General features: G+C 54.5%; 1 protein-coding gene across 5 annotated transcripts in view; it reads right to left on the bottom strand.

Moving 5' to 3' along the window:
- Positions 1-543: 543 nt before the first annotated feature.
- The window catches only part of ADAR (adenosine deaminase, RNA-specific), a 21,933-nt gene continuing 1,693 nt past the window's right edge, over positions 544-20,783 (bottom strand). The window contains exons 1-15 of one of the 5 annotated variants that reach the window (XM_015571732.1): positions 16,764-17,048; positions 15,619-16,676; positions 13,288-13,471; positions 12,300-12,448; positions 11,625-11,769; positions 11,310-11,497; positions 6,363-6,588; positions 5,941-6,112; positions 5,529-5,622; positions 4,892-5,014; positions 4,527-4,657; positions 4,020-4,202; positions 3,580-3,692; positions 3,113-3,240; positions 544-2,994 (exon numbers count right to left, since the gene is read on the bottom strand). In XM_015571732.1, the coding sequence (XP_015427218.1) occupies positions 2,757-2,994; positions 3,113-3,240; positions 3,580-3,692; positions 4,020-4,202; positions 4,527-4,657; positions 4,892-5,014; positions 5,529-5,622; positions 5,941-6,112; positions 6,363-6,588; positions 11,310-11,497; positions 11,625-11,769; positions 12,300-12,448; positions 13,288-13,471; positions 15,619-16,331 (2,787 nt within the window). In that variant the 5' untranslated portion in view covers positions 16,332-16,676; positions 16,764-17,048 and the 3' untranslated portion in view covers positions 544-2,756. The other 4 variants (XM_006775655.2, XM_015571731.1, XM_015571733.1 and 1 more) reach the window with 4 other exon arrangements.

Consider the following 20,783-nt stretch of genomic DNA (forward strand, 5'->3'; position numbering starts at 1 on the left):
TGTCCTCTGGCGTATCATTCTTAAAAGGTCAAGCACGAGTCTTGTAGAAATTCTGGACTAAATTACAATGTGGCAAGTGGTGCATTCTCTTTGAAATTCAAGACGAAGAAATATTCTGGATGCCAGCTATGCAGTAAAAGGCAATGGCCCGCCTCCTGGACAGCCACCCAGCCAGTCCTGGTTCAGGCACACATCCCCGCAGGCAAAACACCTTTTGGGGCGAGGTGTGTGGGGGAGGGAGGGGCTGTAAACACATCCCTCCAGGAGAGGTGGGATTCTGTCGGTGATTTGTGATAGTCTCATGGCCTCTTTTCTTACTCTGGGCTTTGAAATCTTGCCCATCCAAGTCTCTGGGAACAAGACATTTAAGGGGCGGGCTCTGATTGGGGGGGATGCCTGACGTACCTCACCCAGACGCACTGAAATGGCCCCTTTCTGCAGGCGGGGATGGCCTTCTCCCCAAGTATCAGACGCAGCTAGTGCTGGTGCCAGAAATCCGTCCGTCCCCCCCTCTCCCCTCCCCCAAGAAACCAAGACTTGACGTTTTCTACCAATTCAGATTATTTATTTCTTTAGAAGGAATGTATAATGTTAGTCACGTATCAGGGAGACACACAGAAGCGTTATTTAAAAACTGCAGCCTGTGGCACCCAAGTCCAGGCCCGGGCTCTGCCCCCTCTGCTCCTGGAGTCACTGCTCCGACCCCAAAATCCAACAGTCTCTTCCCAGGGGGTAAGGGAAACAGCGTCAAGCAGCGGCAGTTTTTACAAGTGATTATTCCAGGAACGCACACAAGCCACGGTTCAGACAAATCAACTACAAAATCATTTTTAAAAAAAGGAGAGGGAGGAGGGGGTCCTGCTTATTTGAAACAAAGACTGGACAGAAGGTGAGAACACTCCGGGCAGGGCTCTGCCTCCTGTGACCCCGAGGGCACGGGGTGCGGCCGGGCAGGGCCCACACAGGGCTGTTTCCAGCAGACACGGGGGCAGGTGCCTGGCTCTCTTCCTACAGCAGAAGCCACACACTGCACGGCTGCCAGAGGAGAGCCCGGGTGAGGGGGCTCTGGTCTCTGGAGAGTCCCGTGCTCTGCAGGAGGCCCCAGGGCCCAGGTTCAGAGGCACAGTGGGCGCCACCCTCCGGCCTCAAGAACCAGGGCGGCTGCCTCCGAGGCAGGACTGGCCCCTGGGCCTTCGGCTGTCACAGGGCCGGGGCGGGCTGGGGCCTCCCTCCAGAGGACAGCACTGCTTCCCTACCAGCTCCCATGGAGACGTCCTTAGTGCATCATGAAACTTGGGTTTTCGCATTTGGTCAATCTTGGGGAACAGTAGCCACAAGGAAAGTGTGGATGTGGACGTATCCATTGCTGAAGAGGTGGGACCGATGGGAGTTCACTAGTCAGTAGTGTGGGCGTGGGAGGGTGAAAGGTCGTGTGAGGCTGCTGGCTCAGCATGTTCACAGGTAAAGATAGGGGACCCTCTAGAGCAAGCCTGTCAAACTTGTGGCCAGCGGGCCGCATGCCTCACACACGCGTTTGACAGGCTGGCTCTAGAGGAAGAGCCAGCCGGCTCCGGGCTGAGTGGCAGGGCCTCTGTGCTTCTCTGGAGCATGTATGTCCGCCTGACACGGGCCCAGAGGGAGGCCGACGGCTCTGACCACAGGCGTCATTCGCTGGAGGTGCAGACCCAGGGCTCCACCTCACAGGATCTGCAGACAACCTGCCCTCCATCTACAGCGGCAGTCCTGTGCCCGCCCCTAAAGACCCCTGTGACCTGCCCCCAACGACCTTCTGAAGCTCTCCGGCAGAACAAAAGCACTTGAAAAATTACATCTGAATCTAAATCTGTGCAACTGCAGGTTATCTGGAGCAGTGAAGACCCGACTCTCACGGCATTCTTTTACGGACTAATTCACCCGCGGCTCCGTGAGCTTCCCTGGGTGTGGCTGTCAGGGGAGACATGCGGGTGGAAGAGTGCTGTGACCACGTCCCTTTCTGCCTTCTTCCTGCCGAGTCCGGAGGCGATCTGCCTGAGGCCCTCACCCCCACGGCAGGCACAGTCCTAGGAATGCTGTGGGAGGGGCAGCTGGGAGCTGGCCTGCTCCCCGGGCCTGCCTGAGCTCCCGGGAAACGGTCCGCTGGCTGCAGGGGCACCTGAGCTGCCCCTCCCTCAGCTGGCTCTAAGAAGCTCTGCTCCTTCCGGGGCCGCAGGGCTCTCCTCCGCTCGTAGAGATGTCTCCTCTTTACCCTCTTGGAGGAAAATGAGAAACGTGACCACAGGAAGGAATCTCGACGGGGCGGAGGGGCTTGCAGAATCCGCAAATGAAATCAGTTCCTGATGTGACTCACAGAGTTGACTGGAACCTAATCAAGACCTCAAGAGGCCAGGGTAGCACACTGAGGGGCAGGAAATGGAAACCCCCAAACAGAACTGGGGAGGACACGGGCTGCGGGTGCTCAGTGACGGCTTCCGCGCTGGCTGAAGGAGAGAGACCCCTTTTCTCTCCCCTCACGTCTCTACCTCTTTGCTTGGGAAAAGAGAAGGGGCCTGGTGAGACCTGGCTGGTATTCCCAAAGAAAGCAGGATAAATAGGAACCCCGAGGTCTCAGTATCACCAATTGTGGTTCCATTAAAAAAAAGAAAAAAAAAAAAAGGAAGGAGAAAATAAAAGTTAAAAAAACAAAACCCTTGACTAACATGAGGAATGCTACGACCTGCCTCTCGCCCCGGTGACACGCCCGCCAGGCCCGAGTCGCACTATACGGGGCAGAGGTGGAAATTCTTTTCCTCCTGCGGTTTGCTTATCCAGCTCCCATAGCCCATGTCCTTCAGGCCTTTTTTGAAGTGGTTCTTGGCTATCTCGTATTCACGGGCGGCTCTCTTGGCCTCACCATAGGAGAGTTTAAGTAGATCCCTGCGGCCCCGGAAGGAGCAGAGCTTCTTAAATAGGAGGAAAATGTTCTTTTTGGAGACCCGGGACAGTTCATTCCGTGGCCTGGGGAGACAGAAAGGTGACTCAGCCAGGGCCGGGGCCGTGGCGGGTGGGTCGCTTGGAAGCCTGGAGGCTGGCGGCCACGCGGTCCCTGGGAGCCGCTGTGCTCCCTGCTCCTTACCCGTCCACCGTGCCCCTGGTGCCGTCCAGGATCTCCAGGTCGTAGCCGTCAGCCAAACACCAGTTGACGCTCGTCTCCTTGGTCTTCCCAGACTGCCTTTTGGAATCATAGACGCTGACCCGGCCAACCTAGGAGTCGCAGGAGCAGCGGGAGAGGACGGACACGTCTCAGGAAAAAGGGGAGAAGCAGGGACCCGAGTCTCAGGGGGCAAAGGGAGTGAGGGCTCGGGACCTTGCCCCTCATTTACGTAGGATTCTACGTGGCTGAAACTCTAGGCACACTAACCCCACTTTGATGGAAACTAATTCCAGACTAAAAGGAGAAAAGCTGTTGGCATTCACAGGAGAAAAGGGTAGGTTCTTGGGGTACCAACTAAGGCTCCCTGGGCCACAGCGGACTTTTTTGCTCTGCGAACAGGTGGCTTGAGAAGGAGAAAATGCGAGGGAAAAGCAGACGGGTCATAGCACCTTGGGGTGGTTGACAACAAAGGGATAGCGCAGTCCATTCTCAAACGCACTCCCATCTCTCGTCACACGACAGCAAATGGCCCGCGTCAGATGCCCTTGGCTGAAAAGGTAACCTGGGTGTGAGAAAAAGCACACGTTTGGCACCAGGAATGAACTGGGAAGGCGGAGGGCTGTGGAGGTCAAGAAAGGAAGACACTGCTGTGCTAGCCGCCGTGTTTCAGGGACTCCTCGGGAAGAGACCTGCCTGGCACGTCCTCACCTGGGCTTGCTGCCTAAACCCATCTTCCCATCATGACAGATGGGCGCTCAGCATCCATTACTGACTCACACACACTCTGAAAAGCGGAGACACTGTGCTCACTCTTGGCAACGAAGCACGCGGTTTGCTGAGAGCTGGGCCTAGAATGATAGGCTGGGCTGGCTCCCAGGATGGCCCTTACCCAGTGTGACTGACTTGAGGTACACGGGCTGCAGGAAGTGGGTCAACAGTGCCCCTTGCAGGCCGAGCACGTTCCAGCGGAGGATTTTGTCACTGCAGGACATGGTGCGGAGTCGCTCCCCGAGCCGAATGCCGTCCCACGTGGGCACAATGTCACTGGACTCCACGGGGATCGTGCCTTCCCCTGCGTGAGAGCTTGGGTCAGACCCACAGCGGCCCTGGGCCGAAGCACGCCCCGGGCGGCTCTATCCATCCCATGGCTGTGAGAGGACTAGCTGGGGGCCGACTCCCATGCTGCTACTCCAGCCAGGCGCTCTCAGGGCGAGGGCACCTCTGCCTCCTCCCCGATCCTCATCTTCCTGCGCATTTCCCCCCAGACCTTCCCGCTCCCTGTAAACGGGACCCTCCAACCCCTGCAGTTAATGGCAAAACCCCGGCAGCGGTGCCCGGGGCGTCCAGAGGAGCCTGGGCGCAGCAGAGCCCCGGTGGGGGAGGCGGCTGCACTCACCGTTCTCTACCTTGGTGCGGAGCTTGCCTTGCTTGGGGTTCTCGAAGACGGGGTAGTGGCGGTCTGTGCTCTCCACCGCGCGGTCGCTGCAGGACTTGTCAAAGAGCGCACCATCCCCACACGGGGCCGTGCTGCAGGACAGGGCCCCTGTTAACACTCGCCCAGGCAGAGGTTTCTCTCCCTCCCCTGGGCTCAAGAACTGTCCCGTGTGGTGGGAGGCGGGGGTGGGCAGAAGCGTCTGTGGGAGTCATTCCATTCCAGGTCCGTACAGAGCGGAGTGGGGCCCACGGACTCGCTGTTTACGGACTAGGAGAGCAGTCCACACCCCGCCTGGAGCCGGCAGGGCCCGCTCGGGCGGCACAGACCTGATGTAGAGGTGGAACGACACGGTCTTCTTGATCTGCAGCTTTTTCCCTCCCTTCGCGAGCTCAAATATGCTGTCCTTCGCCGTCTGGGGGTTGAACTTCATCAGCTCGCTGTAGAGAAACCTGCAGGAGGAAGTCGGGTCAGAGACAGTGGGAGCCTGGGGAGCAGCCGCCTCTGGGATCTGCCCCCGGTAGGGAGGTGCCTAACGCTGCAGCCCTTGCAGTTTCTCGGGCAGGAAGGCCCGGGGCCTCCCCAGGGCCTGGGCATTTCTTAAAGCCAAGTTGGCCTTTCAGGTCAGTTCACTTCTGCCAACGGCTCCCGCTCTGGCAGGAGCAGGGCTGCCGGGCAGAGCAGCGGCTTCTCCCTGGGCCTCCCGTCGGTGGAAGGAGAGTGGCCGAGGTGGCGGCTGGCGGGCCAGGGCTGTGTACAGACCTCACGCAGAGGGGAGGCCCAGGACCAGGAGGCTGTTGTGGGCAGAGCTGGCAGAGAAAGCGAGGGCATGTAGCAGCCGGCCGAGCACTGGTGTAGCCTGGTCCCGGTGTGAAGGCTGTCACTGTGGGGGTGTGGGAGCCCCCGTGGGGGCGGGAGGGGCTGGCCCGTCTGGGGGTGTCGGGAGGGGCTGGCCCGGCCGCGCACCTGATGAAGCCCCTGCGGGAGATGATCTCCGCGTGGCAGTCGTTGACGGTCTCGCCCTTCAGGCTCAGGGAGTCTCCTTTCACACAGCGATTGCCTGGCGGGACCGGAAGGAAGGAAGGAAGGAAGGAAGGAAGGAAGGAAGGAAGGACGCGTGAATGTCCAAAGGACAGTGACGATGAATGGGGTGGGGGGGCCTGCTCGGTCTTAGGGCGTGAACGGCCGCACTTCATCAGATCCTGCCTCCCGTCCTCCCTTCCCTGGGGATGAGCACGCACCCCCGCACCAATGATCTGGAGCTAAACGGACGTGTAATCGCCTGTGTTCCCATCGTACACCCGCCCCAGGGGACTCCAGGGGAGGACAAGGCCACCTCCAGGTGCCGTGTGGGCGGGGGCGGGGCAGCCTCACCGACCTGTACCCAGGCTGACCACGACGCCCAGGTCTTTGGAGTCTTTCCTCATGATGATGGCAGCCAGGATCTTACGGCCCAGCAGGGAGGGCTGGAAGCTGTTGGTGAGCGCGTTGAAGCACCGGTGGCTTAGCATGGCGATCTGGTCGTGGAAGGTGCTGCCGGTGAGAGGGAGCTGCGGGGACAGGAGGCCGAGTCAGGGCCCGGGGCCGGCCGCGGCCCCCAGGCCTGAGTGGGCGGGGAGAGCGCGCTCACTCGCCGGTGGACCGTCCTGTCCCCTCGCAGACCTGCTGTCCCCGCCCACGTCCTAGGAGGCTAATATGAAAGCCCGGGAATGATGCACAGACTAGCAACGGAAAGCTAACTCCACCCGGCGGAGCTGGCTGCACCCCCAAGGAAGATAGCACAAAAGGAGACGGCTTAACTGTCTTTGGCTGTGCATCTGGGGACCTCGAGAGGAGGAGCATAGTTCTTCTGAGAGTGGCCCCTGTCACTGGGGTTACCTCTGTGAAACCCATGCGCTCTGCCTTCTCGTTCTCCCCAATCAGGACGCGGAGGGCGGCGTCCGCTGCCTCCTGCTTGCCTTGTTTCTTGCTGTGCGCGCAGACGGCTGGGAACCAGCGACCCCCAACTTTTGCTTGGTAAACAAACCTTTGGGAGGAGAGGCAGGGGACAAAGACAAGCATCTGAATTGCCGGCAGGTGTAGGAAACGCGAGTTTTGCTTAAGAGGCAGCCCACATCGGCCCCATCCCCGTCACAGCTCTCCAAGGCAGCAGTGCCCGGACTTTGGACATTCCGGGGTCGCAGTGTGGTTTTTGCTAGATTCGGATATAACCTGGACGGTTACTTAGGTCAGAACGTCAAGTCTGCCTTAGACCAGGGAACCAAACTTTCATGAGGAGCTGTTTTCCGATTCCTGGAAGCCGTGGGATGGCTGGGGGGGAGCACCTTGGCATGTGACTCTGACTTAAAGGGCTGGAGTAAGCAGGGAGGTGGGCAGTGCCGCTGCGGGCCCGGGGGAGGGGGTCTCACACGTATAGAGGGAAGAACAGGATGGAGCAAAATGGCTGGAGCGTCTCTCCAACCAGAGTCCAAGCAGCCTAGCTTTCAAACACCCTGATCTGCGGGCTGGAGACCCTGCTTTGGCTAATCCACCTGCATATGGGAAAGGCTTCAGATCGTGGCTGGGCAGCTCAGGCGGTCACGGGAACCGAGCTTCTCGCTAGTCCTTGCTCACCCAAGGCACTGAATGCCTTCACTCTATCGTGCTGGCGCCAGAGGTGCCGCAGGGTGGTGGGCTGACGGCCGGTGAAGGGCAGGGACAGGGACAGTGGGTGAAAGACCCTGGGGGGGGGGGGGGGGGCGGGGCTAGCATGGTGGGTCCCCGCCAGGTGGAGAATTTCACGGCTGTTCATGTGTTTGCACATGTATCATGTATGTGTCGATGATAAAATCTGTGAACTGTGCAGTTAGAATCCTTAGCGCCGCACTGCCCAGTATGGTAGATACTAGCCACACGAGGCTATTAACTTTGATTAGAATTCAATACAATTAATAATTCAGTTCCTCAGTCACACCAGCCACATTTCAAATGCTCAGTAACCACATGTGGCTGGTGGTCAGCCTTTTTAGCAAAATGCTGGGGAAAAGCTCCTGGAATGAGTTAAAGTGACGACAAAGACTACAGATAATGGAGAGGTGTGGCTGGGAGGGGGGCTCAGGGGAAGGTGCCGAGGTCGGGCGTGGGCACGTCTGCGGGCTGACAGGGGTACGCAGCCTGGTGCCGAGGGAGGGAGGGACCCGGAGGGGCGGGCGAGGGGGAAGGGCCAGGCACAGCGATGGAGGAAGGGTGCTTCCGGCAGGGGGTGCAGGCAGAAGCGCAGAAGCAGGCAGGGAGGTGGCTTTGCTGATGGCCAAGGTGAAGTGCTGGTCATGTGATTATTGCTCTTTTCTCAATTAGGTGTGAACTGAGATCACCAGTTCAGAGTGAGGAAGAGGGATTTTGGTGGAAATCTGAAGAAAGGGGCAAAGGTCTGACATAGTTTTCTCTGGGTAGGAAAGGAAACAGTACAAAAACGCAGTGGGAGAAGGCCGGGAAGAGAACACCGGGGGTGGGGGCAGGTGGCAGCCCCTCAGTTAGAACCTCTCAGTGCGGGGAAGGCAGCAGCATGGCGCCTCCACGGCCCGTGGCCTCCCATCAGCTCGTCTCACCGCCGGGCGCCCTGCGCTGTCTGCTCCGCCCACCAGGCTTCCTGCAGCTGCCTAGCAGCTCTGCTCTCCTCCCACCGCAGGCGACTATCTCCTCCGCCTAGAACCCCCCACTTCCCTCTTAATCTCCCTCCTTCTCAGAGAAGCCCTCGCCCCTCCAGACTCAGGTCATGCACGGAGGTTCTCATGCACATGCCACTCAAGCCCTTTGTCATACATGTCGAACACGAGAGCTCACGTTTCTTTACGTGACTATTGATGACTATCGGGCTCCTGCACTAACAAACAAGACGTACTCCACAAATACTGGTTGAATGACTAAAGTAGGGAGGTCAGGTGACTACTGCCCTGGGTTCTGTGAGAGAAGAGGGTGCTTAGCCTAGAGGGTAAGTGGAGCTGGAAAGATGAAGGATTTGGGATGGAAATTGTAGACATATCAGAACTCACGGATGGAGAGTGGTGTCATTTACTGAGATGGGATGCAAGGGCAGAGAGGTTGAGGGAGCAAAAATCAAGAGTGCTGCTTTTGAGGTGTCCGTCCGAGAAGCGGCAAGCAAGCGGCTGGATCGAGGAGTCTGGCGCTCTGAAAAGGTCTCCAGCATTTTGATATTAAAAGTCGTAAGCCATAGCCGGTTTGGCTCAGTGGGCAGAGCGTCGGCCCGTGGGTTCGATTCCAGTCAAGGGTGCATGCCTTGATCCCCAGCCCGGTCGAGTACCAGGCAGGAGGCAACCAATCGATGTTTCTGTCTCTCCCCTCCCTTCTACTCTCTCTAAAAATCAATGGAAAAATATCTTCGAGGGAGGATAAAAACAAACAAAAAAGGTAAAAAAAAAATTAGTGAAGGTTGCCAAGGACAGAGAGAAAGGAAAAAAAGAGGACCCAGCATGACTCACATTAAGGAGTAAAGTGTGTTACTGTGCCAGACGTTCAATAAACGTAGCTTCTAAATTAGTATTTTCCCTCCTCAGTGCAGCCTTCCTCGACTCCCCAAGGACACTGGCCAGTGTGCACTGTGTCCCCACAGTCCCTTGCATTCACCTCCAGGAAGCCCTGTGCTGTGCTTCCGTGTCTGCAGTACATTCAGGGGCGCTTTTCATGCCTTTAATCTGGTTCACAATGAGTTCTCAGGTTCTGAGTGAATGACTGATTTGAAGCCCTAGGGAGGACTGTATGGAAAGTTTTACAGAAGTGAAAGAGGAAATGGACTAAACCTGCCACAGATGGAGGTTAAAGGACGAGGGGAGTGCGAAGGGTGTGAACGAGGAGCCTGTGGCTTTAACCAAGGGTGGAGCCCGTGACACATCCTAAATGCATCGTGCCCAGGAGAGGACCTTTTCTGGCCTCGTCGATGTTGACTGTTCTCAAGTGGGGTGCACGCTGGTCAAAGTACCAGGTTTAAAAAAAAAATCCCCACCTAAGGATATTTTTTTCCATTGATTTTCAGAGAGAATGGAAAGGAGGGGAAGAGAAACAGTGAAGTGAGAGATACATCGATTGGTTTTTCTCCTTTAATCTATTAATATGGTAAATTATGATAAATATCTGAATGTAGAATAATCTTTGGTGCCATTTTTCACATTTTAGAATGGCAAAGATAAAAATGTTGTAATACCATACTGGTCATGGTGTAAGGGAAAAGCCATTTTTATATATGGGGTGGGGCAAAAGTAGGTTTGAAAATTATTCATATGGAAATAATACAATAATTAATAAAATAATAATATAAGCATAAACTCTGTGTACTCACAGCTATAAACCTACTTTTGCCCACCCTGTATTGTTGGTATAAGCATAAACTGGTATGATTCTCACTGGAGGAAAGTTTAGCAATATTTGCCAAAATTCTGTATGTACATGTTATTCACTGCAGCCTTGTTTATCATAGCAAAAGTTTGGAAACAATCCAAGTGGTCATCAATAAGGGCTGGTTGAATAAATCATGACATTGGCACACTGCACTTTGTAGCCATATACAAAGAATACAAAGTAACATGGAAACGCTCCGCTCCAAGGTAATACTGTTATACGTGGAAAGCAAGCTGGAGATCAATATACATACTTCCTTGTATTTATACGAGGGTACTATGAAAGGATACATAATAACAAAGTTAGTACATGTTGGTGTGTTGGGTGTGTGTGTGTGTGTGTGTGTGTGTAGATGAGAGTTGGGCCAAAGGGAGAATGGGTGAGAATGAGCTTTATATATTTTATTTTTGAGTAATTTTAATTTGGATAGTCTATTACCTATTAAAAAAAAAAACTTAAAAAAAGGTACATGACCCATGTTTGCCCAGAAATTCCTGAAAATGTGTACTACAGACATGTAAGCAGACATATGTAGAAGGACAGTGACTGAGGAGTGTGTTTAATAGTAAGACCAGAACCAACCTAAGTGTCATTGGAAATGGGTTAAATAGATTATGTAAGGGTGGGTGCTTCAACGGCAGCAACATTCTTAAATTAGGTAAACTACACGGGTATCTGTTTCAGAAGAGACCTTTCATATCTCTGGTTTAACAGCGGTGCAGGAGCCGGCCAGATCTGTACATGCTGATTGGTAATCTCTACTGGTAAGGAAAGGGGTCAAGGCCTGGCACAGAACATGTTAAATACTTATTTTTAAAACAAGAAAAACATGCTAATGTATGCCTGGAAACTTCTAGAGCGACTCAGTCAGTTGGTAATAGTGTATGGGGAGTGTGGGGAGGGAACTAGAGTCTGTGTTCGAAATGAGACCTTTCGTTGCATACTTTTTGAATCAGCCTGATTTTCTTGAAAATTAAAATTAGTTAAAATTAAAAAGGATCCTACTCATTGGAAAAGTGACTATAATCTCAAGATGGCTCATCGTCTAGGGCAGGGTGGGGAACCTTTTTCTGCCAAGGGCCATTTGGATATTTCTAACAGCATTCACCGGCCATACCAAATTATCAACTTAAAAATTCCGTTGCTATGAAAAAAGCTCCTAGGTTTATTACATTTTGAGCTCCACCCGTAACGGCTGCCTTGGCAGGGCCAGACCAGATGACACGGCCCGCGGGCCGCATGCGCCCCACCCGTTCTAGGGGGTCACGGAGACACGGCTAATGCGCATCCTTCTTTCCCTGGGTCCAGGTGGCCCCCACCTGTGACACATGCTGCGGCCGGGACAGGAGCACTCACTTGGGCTCGTGAGGAGGTCCGGACTGGTCAACCAGCTTGAACTCGGCGGCGAAGCCGTGGGAGCGGGCGTACTCCAACAGGCCGCCCACCGGGTTGGTGTTCAGGTATCGGACGAGCTCGCCGATCTTCCTAACCTTGTTGGGCATCGATTCCAAGTTATCGAATGACTCCGTGCTGGTACCTCCGGACTGAAAGAGAATCGGCCGAGCAAAGAGGGACCGTAAACACTGAAGGAGACCGAGGGACCCCTGGGCAATCCTAAGCCATCCTGTTGCTAAACATGACCGGCCTCTTCCGAGTCGAAAATGACCTCACCTGGTTATCGGAAGATGCCGAGTTGGTGGCCTCCTCGTGCAGGGCCTTCATGGCCTCCTCGGCGGCCATCTGCTTGGCCGCTTTCTTGCTGGGGGCACTCACGGTGGGGAACGTGTGGTTTCCCATTGCAACACAGTACTGGAACCTGGCGGGAGAGAGAGGATTAAAATGGGGGTGATGGAGGGATTTGCCTCGCCTGTGTCAGCGGTCGTCCTTTAGGACTTGCCGCTTCCCGGCACACCTCACCTCTGTGCCTTGAAGAGCTGGCGCCTTTCTCCCTCCTCCTGCCCCGTCTCTGAGCCTGGCTGACCCTGCTCAGCATTTAAGCATCGGCCTAGCTTCACCTCCTCCTCCTGAACATCTAAGTCTGCGGAGCCTCGGAGCAGAGCTTGTCAGGTAGGCCCAGGGCTTGCCCCGATTTGTCCCACTGCCAGGAAACCTCCACGCCGTGTACCCCCCGAGCGCTTGGTCCCTGCTTCGCCCTCTGAATTCCTAGTCCCAGATTCTCTGCTCCACGAGCAGCAACCGTGCCCTCAAGGCCCCCCGTCTTCCACACTGAGAACAGGAGTGACTGCTCCGTGAAATCATCTGCCATCTCGGAGGAGGCAAGAAGAACTGTAGCTCTCTCTTTTTTTGAGAAAACCTCAGCAGAGATACATGACACAAGAGATGTACTTGGGGTCATGGGCGGGGCCTTCTCTGGATAGGAGGCGGAATTCGCAGGAGCTCCCCAACTTGTGCACACACTCAAGCAATGTACTGACGGGGTTCTTCCCAGATAAGAAGGAAGGTGCTGGAGGGGTGGTGGACGGGGACTCTGCAGTCTGCGGAAAACGAGAGACAAGGAAAAACACAGCACAGATAGTGAGAAAACATTGGCTAGCCCATCACAGAGCGGGAATGGGGAGAGGGCGGGGGAGGAGAACTTCTTTTGGTCAGCCACACATTAGGCTGGGCTTCCGAAGGAACAGGGCTGTGGGGTTTTTAAGCATCACAGGGAAGGGTGAGTTAGAGGTTCTGGGTCTCTTTAAAAAAATTTTTTTTATTGATTTCAGAGGGAGAGAGAGAAACATCAATGATGAGAATCATTATCACCTGCCACATGCATGCTCCCTGCTGGGGATCAAGCCCACAACCCAGGCATGTGCCCTGACCGGGAATCGAACCGTGACCTCATAGGTCAGTGATGGTGAACCTATGACACGTATGTCAGAGGTGACACGCAAACTCATTTTTTTGGTTGATTTTTCTTTGTTAAATGGCATTTAAATATATAAAATAAATATCAATACTATAAATCTTTGTTTTACTATGGTTGCAAATAGCAAAAAATTTCTGTATGTGACACGGCACCAGAGTTAAGTTAGGGTTTTTCAAAATGCTGACACGCCGAGCTCAAAGGGTTCGCCATCACTGTCCTAGGTCGACGCTCAACCACTGAGCCACTGGGGCCTGGCTGAGTCTCCCTATCTGCGAGAGGAGATGGACTCGGTAATCTTCCATGTCTCTTTCAACTCCTGGTGAGGGGGTGGTTGGGGCACAGCAGCAGCTGACTCAGACACGGCCTCAGCTGCTGGGCCAGACGCTTCTAGAAGAGCAGAGAAGGCCCTGCTCCTTCACCGGCAGGAAAGGAACGGACACCCTCGCCGAGGGCGACACCTACCTTCTCTGCCTCTTTCTCGAAGGAAGGGTAGTAGGACTCTTCGGGTCTGCCACTGTCCTTGGCTTTCGCCTCCTCGAGCAGGATGGTCATGGCTTTCATGGCTGCATCCTGCTTGGCCACTTTCTTGCTGCCAGCTTCAGCCGGGGGGAACTCTCGGCCACTGATGACCACTTGGAATTTAAATCTTGATGGAAAGTGATTAGATGTGTGAACACTAGCCTAGGCCTCCCGTCTGCCCTCTCCAAAGAGATCTGCGCCCTGGAACTGCTGCTGCTCTACGGGGCCGTGCGACTGGCGGAGGGCATGGAGGGCAGGCCAGGGACTCCTGTCCTTTGGAGGCTCAGCCTGTCCCTGCTTTTCAGAAGCCAAGCAGCCAGTGACTCTGTCCCCCTGGCTCATTAGAGCAAACACGGCCACAGGTGATGTGAGACGAGCTCAGGGGAAACCCACTCTCTCCCAACAATGAACTGAGATAAAGTCTATAAAAATGACGATCCATGTCAGGGGTCCTCAGACTTTTAAACAGGGAGCCAGGTCACTGTCCCTCAGGCCGTTGGAGGGCCGGACTATAGTTTAAAAAAAAAAACTATGAACAAATTCCTATGCACACTGCACATATCTTATTTTGAAGTAAAAAAACAAAACGGGAACAAATACAACATTTGTATTTGCGTGTGGCCCGCGGGCCGTAGTTTGAGGACCCCGGAGCAAAAGTCACCATTACAGCCTTGTTAGTAACCAAGCCTTCTTCCTAAAGCAGCTGCAGCAGACCGGCCACCCCAGGGCAGGTCCTAAGGCAAGCGAAGGCTCTTACAGTCAGTCTCCTGCCCCAACACCTGTCACTTCCTGGGCCTGTTTCTGTCCCAGCCTACCCACAGGACATTCACTCTCACGGTTTGTGCTGAGTCACTCTACAGCTCTATCTGAAGCCTGTGACGAAAGGAATGCCCCTGGTACGTAGAAAGCCAAAACGCACTTGTTCTAGGCCTCCGGCCTGAGCTTAGACTTCCTTTGTTCAAGCTTTCAAATTTGTCCAGCTCTCTGCTCAATCTGGGATTTCATTTAGAAAAAGTAAGTCAAATTTCTTATTTCCCAGGTCTTCTGAAATATGTGCATATGGCATCAATGTTTCTTATAGCTGGGTCCAAAGAAAGGTTAGCCACCAAACCCACTGCTTGTCCCCAACCCTGGGGACAGGGACAAAGGAACGTGAGCGAGCAGGACGGCCATCCAGTCTCTACCCCAAACTAACAAGCCAGCCCAGGCCCTGCCACTTCTGGACGGACACACGTCCTCTCCTTAACAGCTCTCCCGCGACGCCATCGCCGAGTGATTAAGACGGCGCGAGGAGGGAGAACGGGGAAGCTGGGAATCCTGCCCTTAGCCAACAGCCCAGGTTAGCCTCTCCCGCCCTCGCTAGCTGGTGTGCAGCCACTCAGCGTGAGCAGCTCCCTCTGGGCCGGCCTGTCTTCCTCAATCTGTCCGCCGGCCTGCAGGAGCCGGCCACTGTCTGAGCGAGGTCACCTCTGGTTTCACAGTTTAGGAGCAGCAGCAAGTGGAGCCCACCCACCCGCGCAGAGGAGGTGAGATGGGAACCGCCACTTGGTGGGCGGGCAGCCTTGCGTGCTCTACCCCGTCCTGTCCCCGCGGAAAGGGGCTGGGGGTGGGTTGGAATCCACTGCTGCTGGCAGCACAAGCTGCCCTTGCTGGTGTGTGCAGCCGCCCCCCACCCCCCACCTGCTCCTGGACCACCCTGGGGACTTAGTGTGGGGAAGGGGGAACGGCAAGGGAGCCGAGTCTTCATGGCCTCTGGCCTTCAGAGGCAGACATGACATGGATGCATGAAAGCTAAGCATTTCCCAAGAAGCTTCATTTTAGCCAATGGGGTCAACCTTCCCTTTGCTCAGCCAGGATTCTGGCTGGTCTGCGGTCTACATTCCTTGCTCATGATCTAGAGCAGGGGTGGGGACCGTCCGGCCCACGGGCCATATAAAGGCCCTCGAAATCATTGGGTCTGGCCCTGCCAAGGCAACTACAGGCGGGACTCAAAATTCAGTAAATCTAGGAGCTCTTTTCATAGCGACATCATTTATATTCAGTGAATTATAATTAAGCAGATGCTGTTATAAATATCCAAATGCCTTTGGCAGACAAAAGGCTCCCCACCCCTGATTTAGAGGAAGGGCCAACAAGGGTGCTTCAGCCTCAGGGCAGAAAGGAAGAGGGAGAAGTCGGGGGCCACCACACAACACTGCTCAGGAGTCAGCAAACTGTCAGGATCAAGAGCGCCTGACCCAGCCCTAGGTCCATCCGGCTCCTGGGGTCTCTTACCGAGGCTCATGGGGAGGTCCGCTCTGCTCTATGAGGTTGAACTCACAGGTCTGACTAGCGAACTGAGCATATTCTAGCAGCCCGCTGATGGGGTTCTTCAGCTGGCACTCAGTCAGTTTCTTGTAGGGCGAACACCGTGGCAGGCCATGGCTGTAGAAGGAGGGCATCTCCATGATGGCTCGAAACTCCCCTGGGGCTGTGTGGATACTATTCAAGTCATCTGGGATGTCATCTGTGGCCCATTGGCCATTCTCAAAGTCCACATACCCAGGTTTTGAGGGGCCATTGTCACAAACAGGTGGTTTCGGTTTCACTGGTTCTGGGGAGACCTGTGGCCTACTTTCTGCCTTGATGACCGGCTCCTGCCCATTCTCCACGTTTTCTGTGGCGGCTTCGTTTGAGGCATCTGGCGCGGGTGAGTTACAGGCGGGAAGCTCCGCGTCTGTTTTGGTCTCAGGGATAGCAGCTTGCGTGGCTTCGGGGACACTGTTCGTACTTCTCTTCATTTGTATCCTCTCTCGCTTCTTGTCCGTCAGGTACCAGATTGGAGGGGTTGTCCCTTCCCTGTACACGTCCCCCTGCCTTTCCAAGTCGATCAGTACGGCATTGACATCGCGGGCTCTCGAGAGGCCGATATTTTTAGCCAAATTCAGGGCGGAGGACTTGACCACGTCAAACAGGTGGTTGCAGATGTCTTCCTTGATCTCGGCCATGTCTGCAGGCTCAGGGGGGTCCTCCGAGTCGGACGCGGGGCTCCTGCCTGCGGTGTCCCAGCTGGGGGCTGGGTCTGGAGCTCCCTGGCTCCAGCCGTCTGCTGTCGCTACTCGGCTGTGCTGGGTCAGAGCCTGAACGGGAGCTGCGATTCTCCACAAAGGGGGCGTTCCCGCCTCCCTGTGCAGCACACCCCTGTCTTCCAGGCAGTATAAGATGTGGTTGATTTCCTTCTTTGGGGCCTGGAGCCTCCGAGCCAGGTCATGTGCTGTGGTGGCCTTCCCTTCGCCACGCTCCTGCAGGAGCTCTAAGACCCTTTGCTCCTGATCCTGGCCGATGCTCAGTGCCTGGAAATGTGAGGACAGCCGATCAATACCTCCCCACGGCACGGCCCTGCCGCGTGGGGAAGGCGGCCAGAATCCTCTGGGGCGTACCTGGCTTCTGAGAGGCACACCCCTGGGGACACCCCAGATCTCCCGCTGCCAGCCTCGGGCAGGCGGTCCTGGAAACCGTGGCCAGGGTTCAGGGAGGAGGGGTGACGGTGCTGGTGGTGCCTGCTGTCCAATGAGGGGCACTTCTGGGAGCCGCCCCTTGAGAAACTCTATTTGCTGAAGCTGGAAACTCTTCGGATAAGATCCTGGCCCTGGCTGCTGGTGCCGGCGCGTGCTGTGCTCATAGCCTTGAAATGGACCGGGGTAGTATCTGCCGAAAGAACACCCCTGCAGGACGAGAAGACGAACAGGGACATGAGCAGTGGTGAGCCAGGGGAAGGGGTGCTGTCCCTGATTTCCAGTGGCTGGAAAGTGTGTGGGATGAGGGCTGGGGACCCAGCAAGGATGGCTTGCCCACCTCGTAAGCACTGCCGTTCACCCACCAAAGAGAAGAGAGAGGAGCAGGAAGTGCACACACAGAGCTCCCAGGAGCAGCACGGCCGCTCCAGCAACCCAACTTGCTCTGTTCCCTTTGGCAGAATTTTAGGGAGCTGAGAATGAGTCTTCCACTCAGCAAAACACTTACCCTTTAAAAATAAAAACAAACAGATATTTTCTTTCCAAAAGAAACAGAAAGAGCCCTAGCTGGTTTGGCTCAGTGGAGAGAACATTGGCCTGTGGGCTAAAGGGACCCAGGTTTGATTCCCGCCAAGGGGCACATGCCTGAGTTGCGGGCGTGCAGGAGGCAGTCAATCAATGATTCTCTCTCCCCCTCCCTTCCTCTCTGAAATCAATAAAAACATATTAAAACAAAAAGAGAACAATAGCCTAAATGCAAAGGGGCCAGGGGACCAGGGTATGGACTGCAGCACAGACACCTTGTGTCTAAAATCTATCCTTTGGGTGATTAGAAGCCAGTCCTGTGCGGCTATGACAGAAGACCCCCTCCCCACAAGGGCAGCCGGAGCACACAGGCTCCTCGGCTCATCACCGCCAGAATCTGGTTTTGGGGCGGACGGAGGATTCCTTAGAAAATGGACCCACGTGCTCATACCTGGCGTGGTGCTCAGGCGTGGAAGGGACGCTGGCACTAGCTTCTAACCAAACCACCAGCTCACCTGGATGAGGAGCTGGCAGGGTCACTCCTGGAGACCTCAGCCCCGCCCTCCACACTCCCTTAGCTCCCTCCCAACAGCTGTTTCCATGGTTATATTCTGTGTCCTTCAGAACCCAGTTCCATGGGCACAGCCACACCATGTGCTCACAAACTGCCATACACTTACCAGAACACCGAGCACTTGCCTCTCCCCCAGCACACACACCCGTGCTCATCCTCTCCCAGGCGGGGGTGGAGGTGGGAGACCCAGGGTGGGGCTGTCAGAAAATACTTTGGTACCTTCCTGTGGGACTCGCAGATGTGTGTATGTGTGTACATGTGTGTGCGTGTGCATGTGTGTGTGTGGTGGACATGAGGTTGAAGGGGCAACAGCTGGGACCACTGCTTCCTCATGCTTGTCCCCTTGTCTGATTCTCCTGAGGGGCCAGGACCTGCAGGCGGGACCCCTTTTCAATAACCACATCCTCTGTTGCCATTAGGGGGTTTTAGCATCCCTGCCACGCCCCCTCATGCTCTCCTGGCTGTGGAGTTCCCCGATGACCACCACTCATCTAGCTTCTCAGCCTCACTGTGACTCCAGCGGGGCCACCACCAAACCTCAAACCCGGAGACGCTTCCAGGGGCCGGCAAACCTTCTCTGGAAAGGGTCAGGCAATCCTAAACTGCAGCACAAAAGCAGCCACACACAACGTGGAAACTGTCAGGCAGGACAGGGGTCTCAAGGCCTAGGGGGCTCTAAATGCTATTTCTTGCTAGATGTTAAATGTAGCCTAGCATTCTGCAGCGAGACCTGTAACCTGTAAGAGCGGACAGGAACTCAGCTGGGATGAAAGCAGCCAACTGCAAAGGACACATCAACACGTAACTGACCAAACGGTGTATCTAAGCCGTGGCTCAGGAACTCAGGATGAAAGCAGCCAACTGCAAAGGACACATCAACACGTAACTGACCAAACGGTGTATCTAAGCCGTGGCTCAGCCTTCCTTTGGGGAGGATGACGAGCACGAATGAGGAGGATATGAACCTGGCCTCCTTTACTTGCCGCAAGGAACACCTTGTGGCAACCACTTTTGTGACACTCCCGAGTTCGGGGACAAACTTCATTTACAAAACAGGCTGCACTTGCTGACCCTGCTCTTCACCGATGGGCACGTCCCTGTTGGTACAACTTCCTCCCCTTGTGATGTGATTCCACTGCGGCTGCAGCCAGCCGGCCCACTCATCCCCGTCCTGGTGTCACACACCTCCTCACTCAGCCTGGATGTCATGGTCCATTTCCTTCTCCCACCGAGGCCCACTGTCCCCTTTCCTGTTCCAAAGGCTCCACATAGTCCTGGAGAAGGGCGGTGACGCTTGCTAACGGGGCCATAAATTCCTCCTCTTAAACTTCAGTCTGACACTGGCTCCCTGTGGACTGAGCGCTCTTTATAAAGTCTCCTCCCACGGTTTGGTGACACAGCACCGACCGTCTCCTCACACCCGTTTTTCCTTATGTCTGCCCCTGCCCCTTTCGGCCGCCCTTTACATATAATTAGTCGCCAAGGTTTTAAGGGCCTCTTCTTTCTTCCCCAGCTTGATTTCATCCACTCCCTCAACATAAACTAGCCTCTTCAGAAACTGTCAAATCTATTCTCTCCAGCCACCACCTTGTCCTGAAGCTTAAGACTTGAATTTCCAAATGCCTAGATAATCTGTTCACTTAGCTCTCCTACTATTACCGCAAACGCCGCATATTCCAACCAAATTCACCTTTCCCCTCAGGCCAGCCCCCTCCTGCTGCTCTTACTGCTGATAATGGCACCCTTCTCCTCTTAGTTATTAAGGGGAGAAACCTGAGTCATCTTTGCTGCCTGTCTGCCTTCCTCCATCAAAAAATCAGGTAGTTGCCAAGTCTTACCTTGTCTGCCACCTCCAAATTTTCCCTTAAATGTGCATTTACAGTTCCAGCCCCTTGTACCTCTCACCCGGGCTACGGAAGACAAGAGCCTCTCATCTCCCCATGCCTCTGCATCCCAGTCCACGCGGCCTGCTTCTCCCTCTGTTGCCACCTATTACAAGTCCAACCTGTCCTTGCAGATCTCCTTAAATGCTTCCAGCCTTTGGACTCCTCCTTCTCGGCACCTGTTACGCTGCTGACTTTACCTTTTATCAGAGCTATCGGTTTTTTAAATGGTGTACATAGATTGCAGTATATCTGAAAGGCGATTAACAATATTAGGTATTCTAGAAATTATGCTCAACTCTCCACTCCCAATATTCCCAGGGAGCACCAACGGGGGTCTGCAGTCGACTCCACAGGAAGCTCCCGCATCCCCAGCACCTGGCACGAAGTTGATCCCGAAACGTTTGTGGAATTAAGACCATGAACAAGACATCCCCTGACACACTATCCCTTCTTGCGCACACACTCCTTTCCCCAGCACGCTGCTAGGGGCACAGTGTGCGTGTACAGAGTGGGAGATGGCTCACAAAAGCTGAATTATGGGGATTTCAGCGCTTCTGTTTAGTTCTTTGACTGACCTTGGTAAAATAACTGTTTCAAAATGGCTGAAGTCAGTTCTAGCCAAATGTTTTTAGATCTAAACTGCTTCTACTTGGCCAAAGTCTGCAAAACCTTTTAATGTCCATCTATGCAAGAAGAGTAGAGGAAATCATGACACGTTCAGGCTATGGAACAGTACTCACAGTTAAAAAAAAGTGTTGCGATCTATTTGTATTCACCTGGAGGAAATTTAGGCATGATAGAATGTTAAATTAACCAGCAAAAAAAGCACGCTGCAGAGGAACACGCATGCTAGAACGCCCCGTGTTGTAAACACAAGAAAAACCCATGAATATGTGTGTGTGTGTGCACGCGCCAGAATGAGCACAGAAAAAGGGACACATAAATTTGTTAATTGCTATT

This window comes from Myotis davidii, unplaced genomic scaffold, assembly GCF_000327345.1.
Source record: "Myotis davidii unplaced genomic scaffold, ASM32734v1 scaffold208, whole genome shotgun sequence".
In the NCBI taxonomy this organism is placed as follows: Eukaryota; Metazoa; Chordata; class Mammalia; order Chiroptera; family Vespertilionidae; genus Myotis; species Myotis davidii.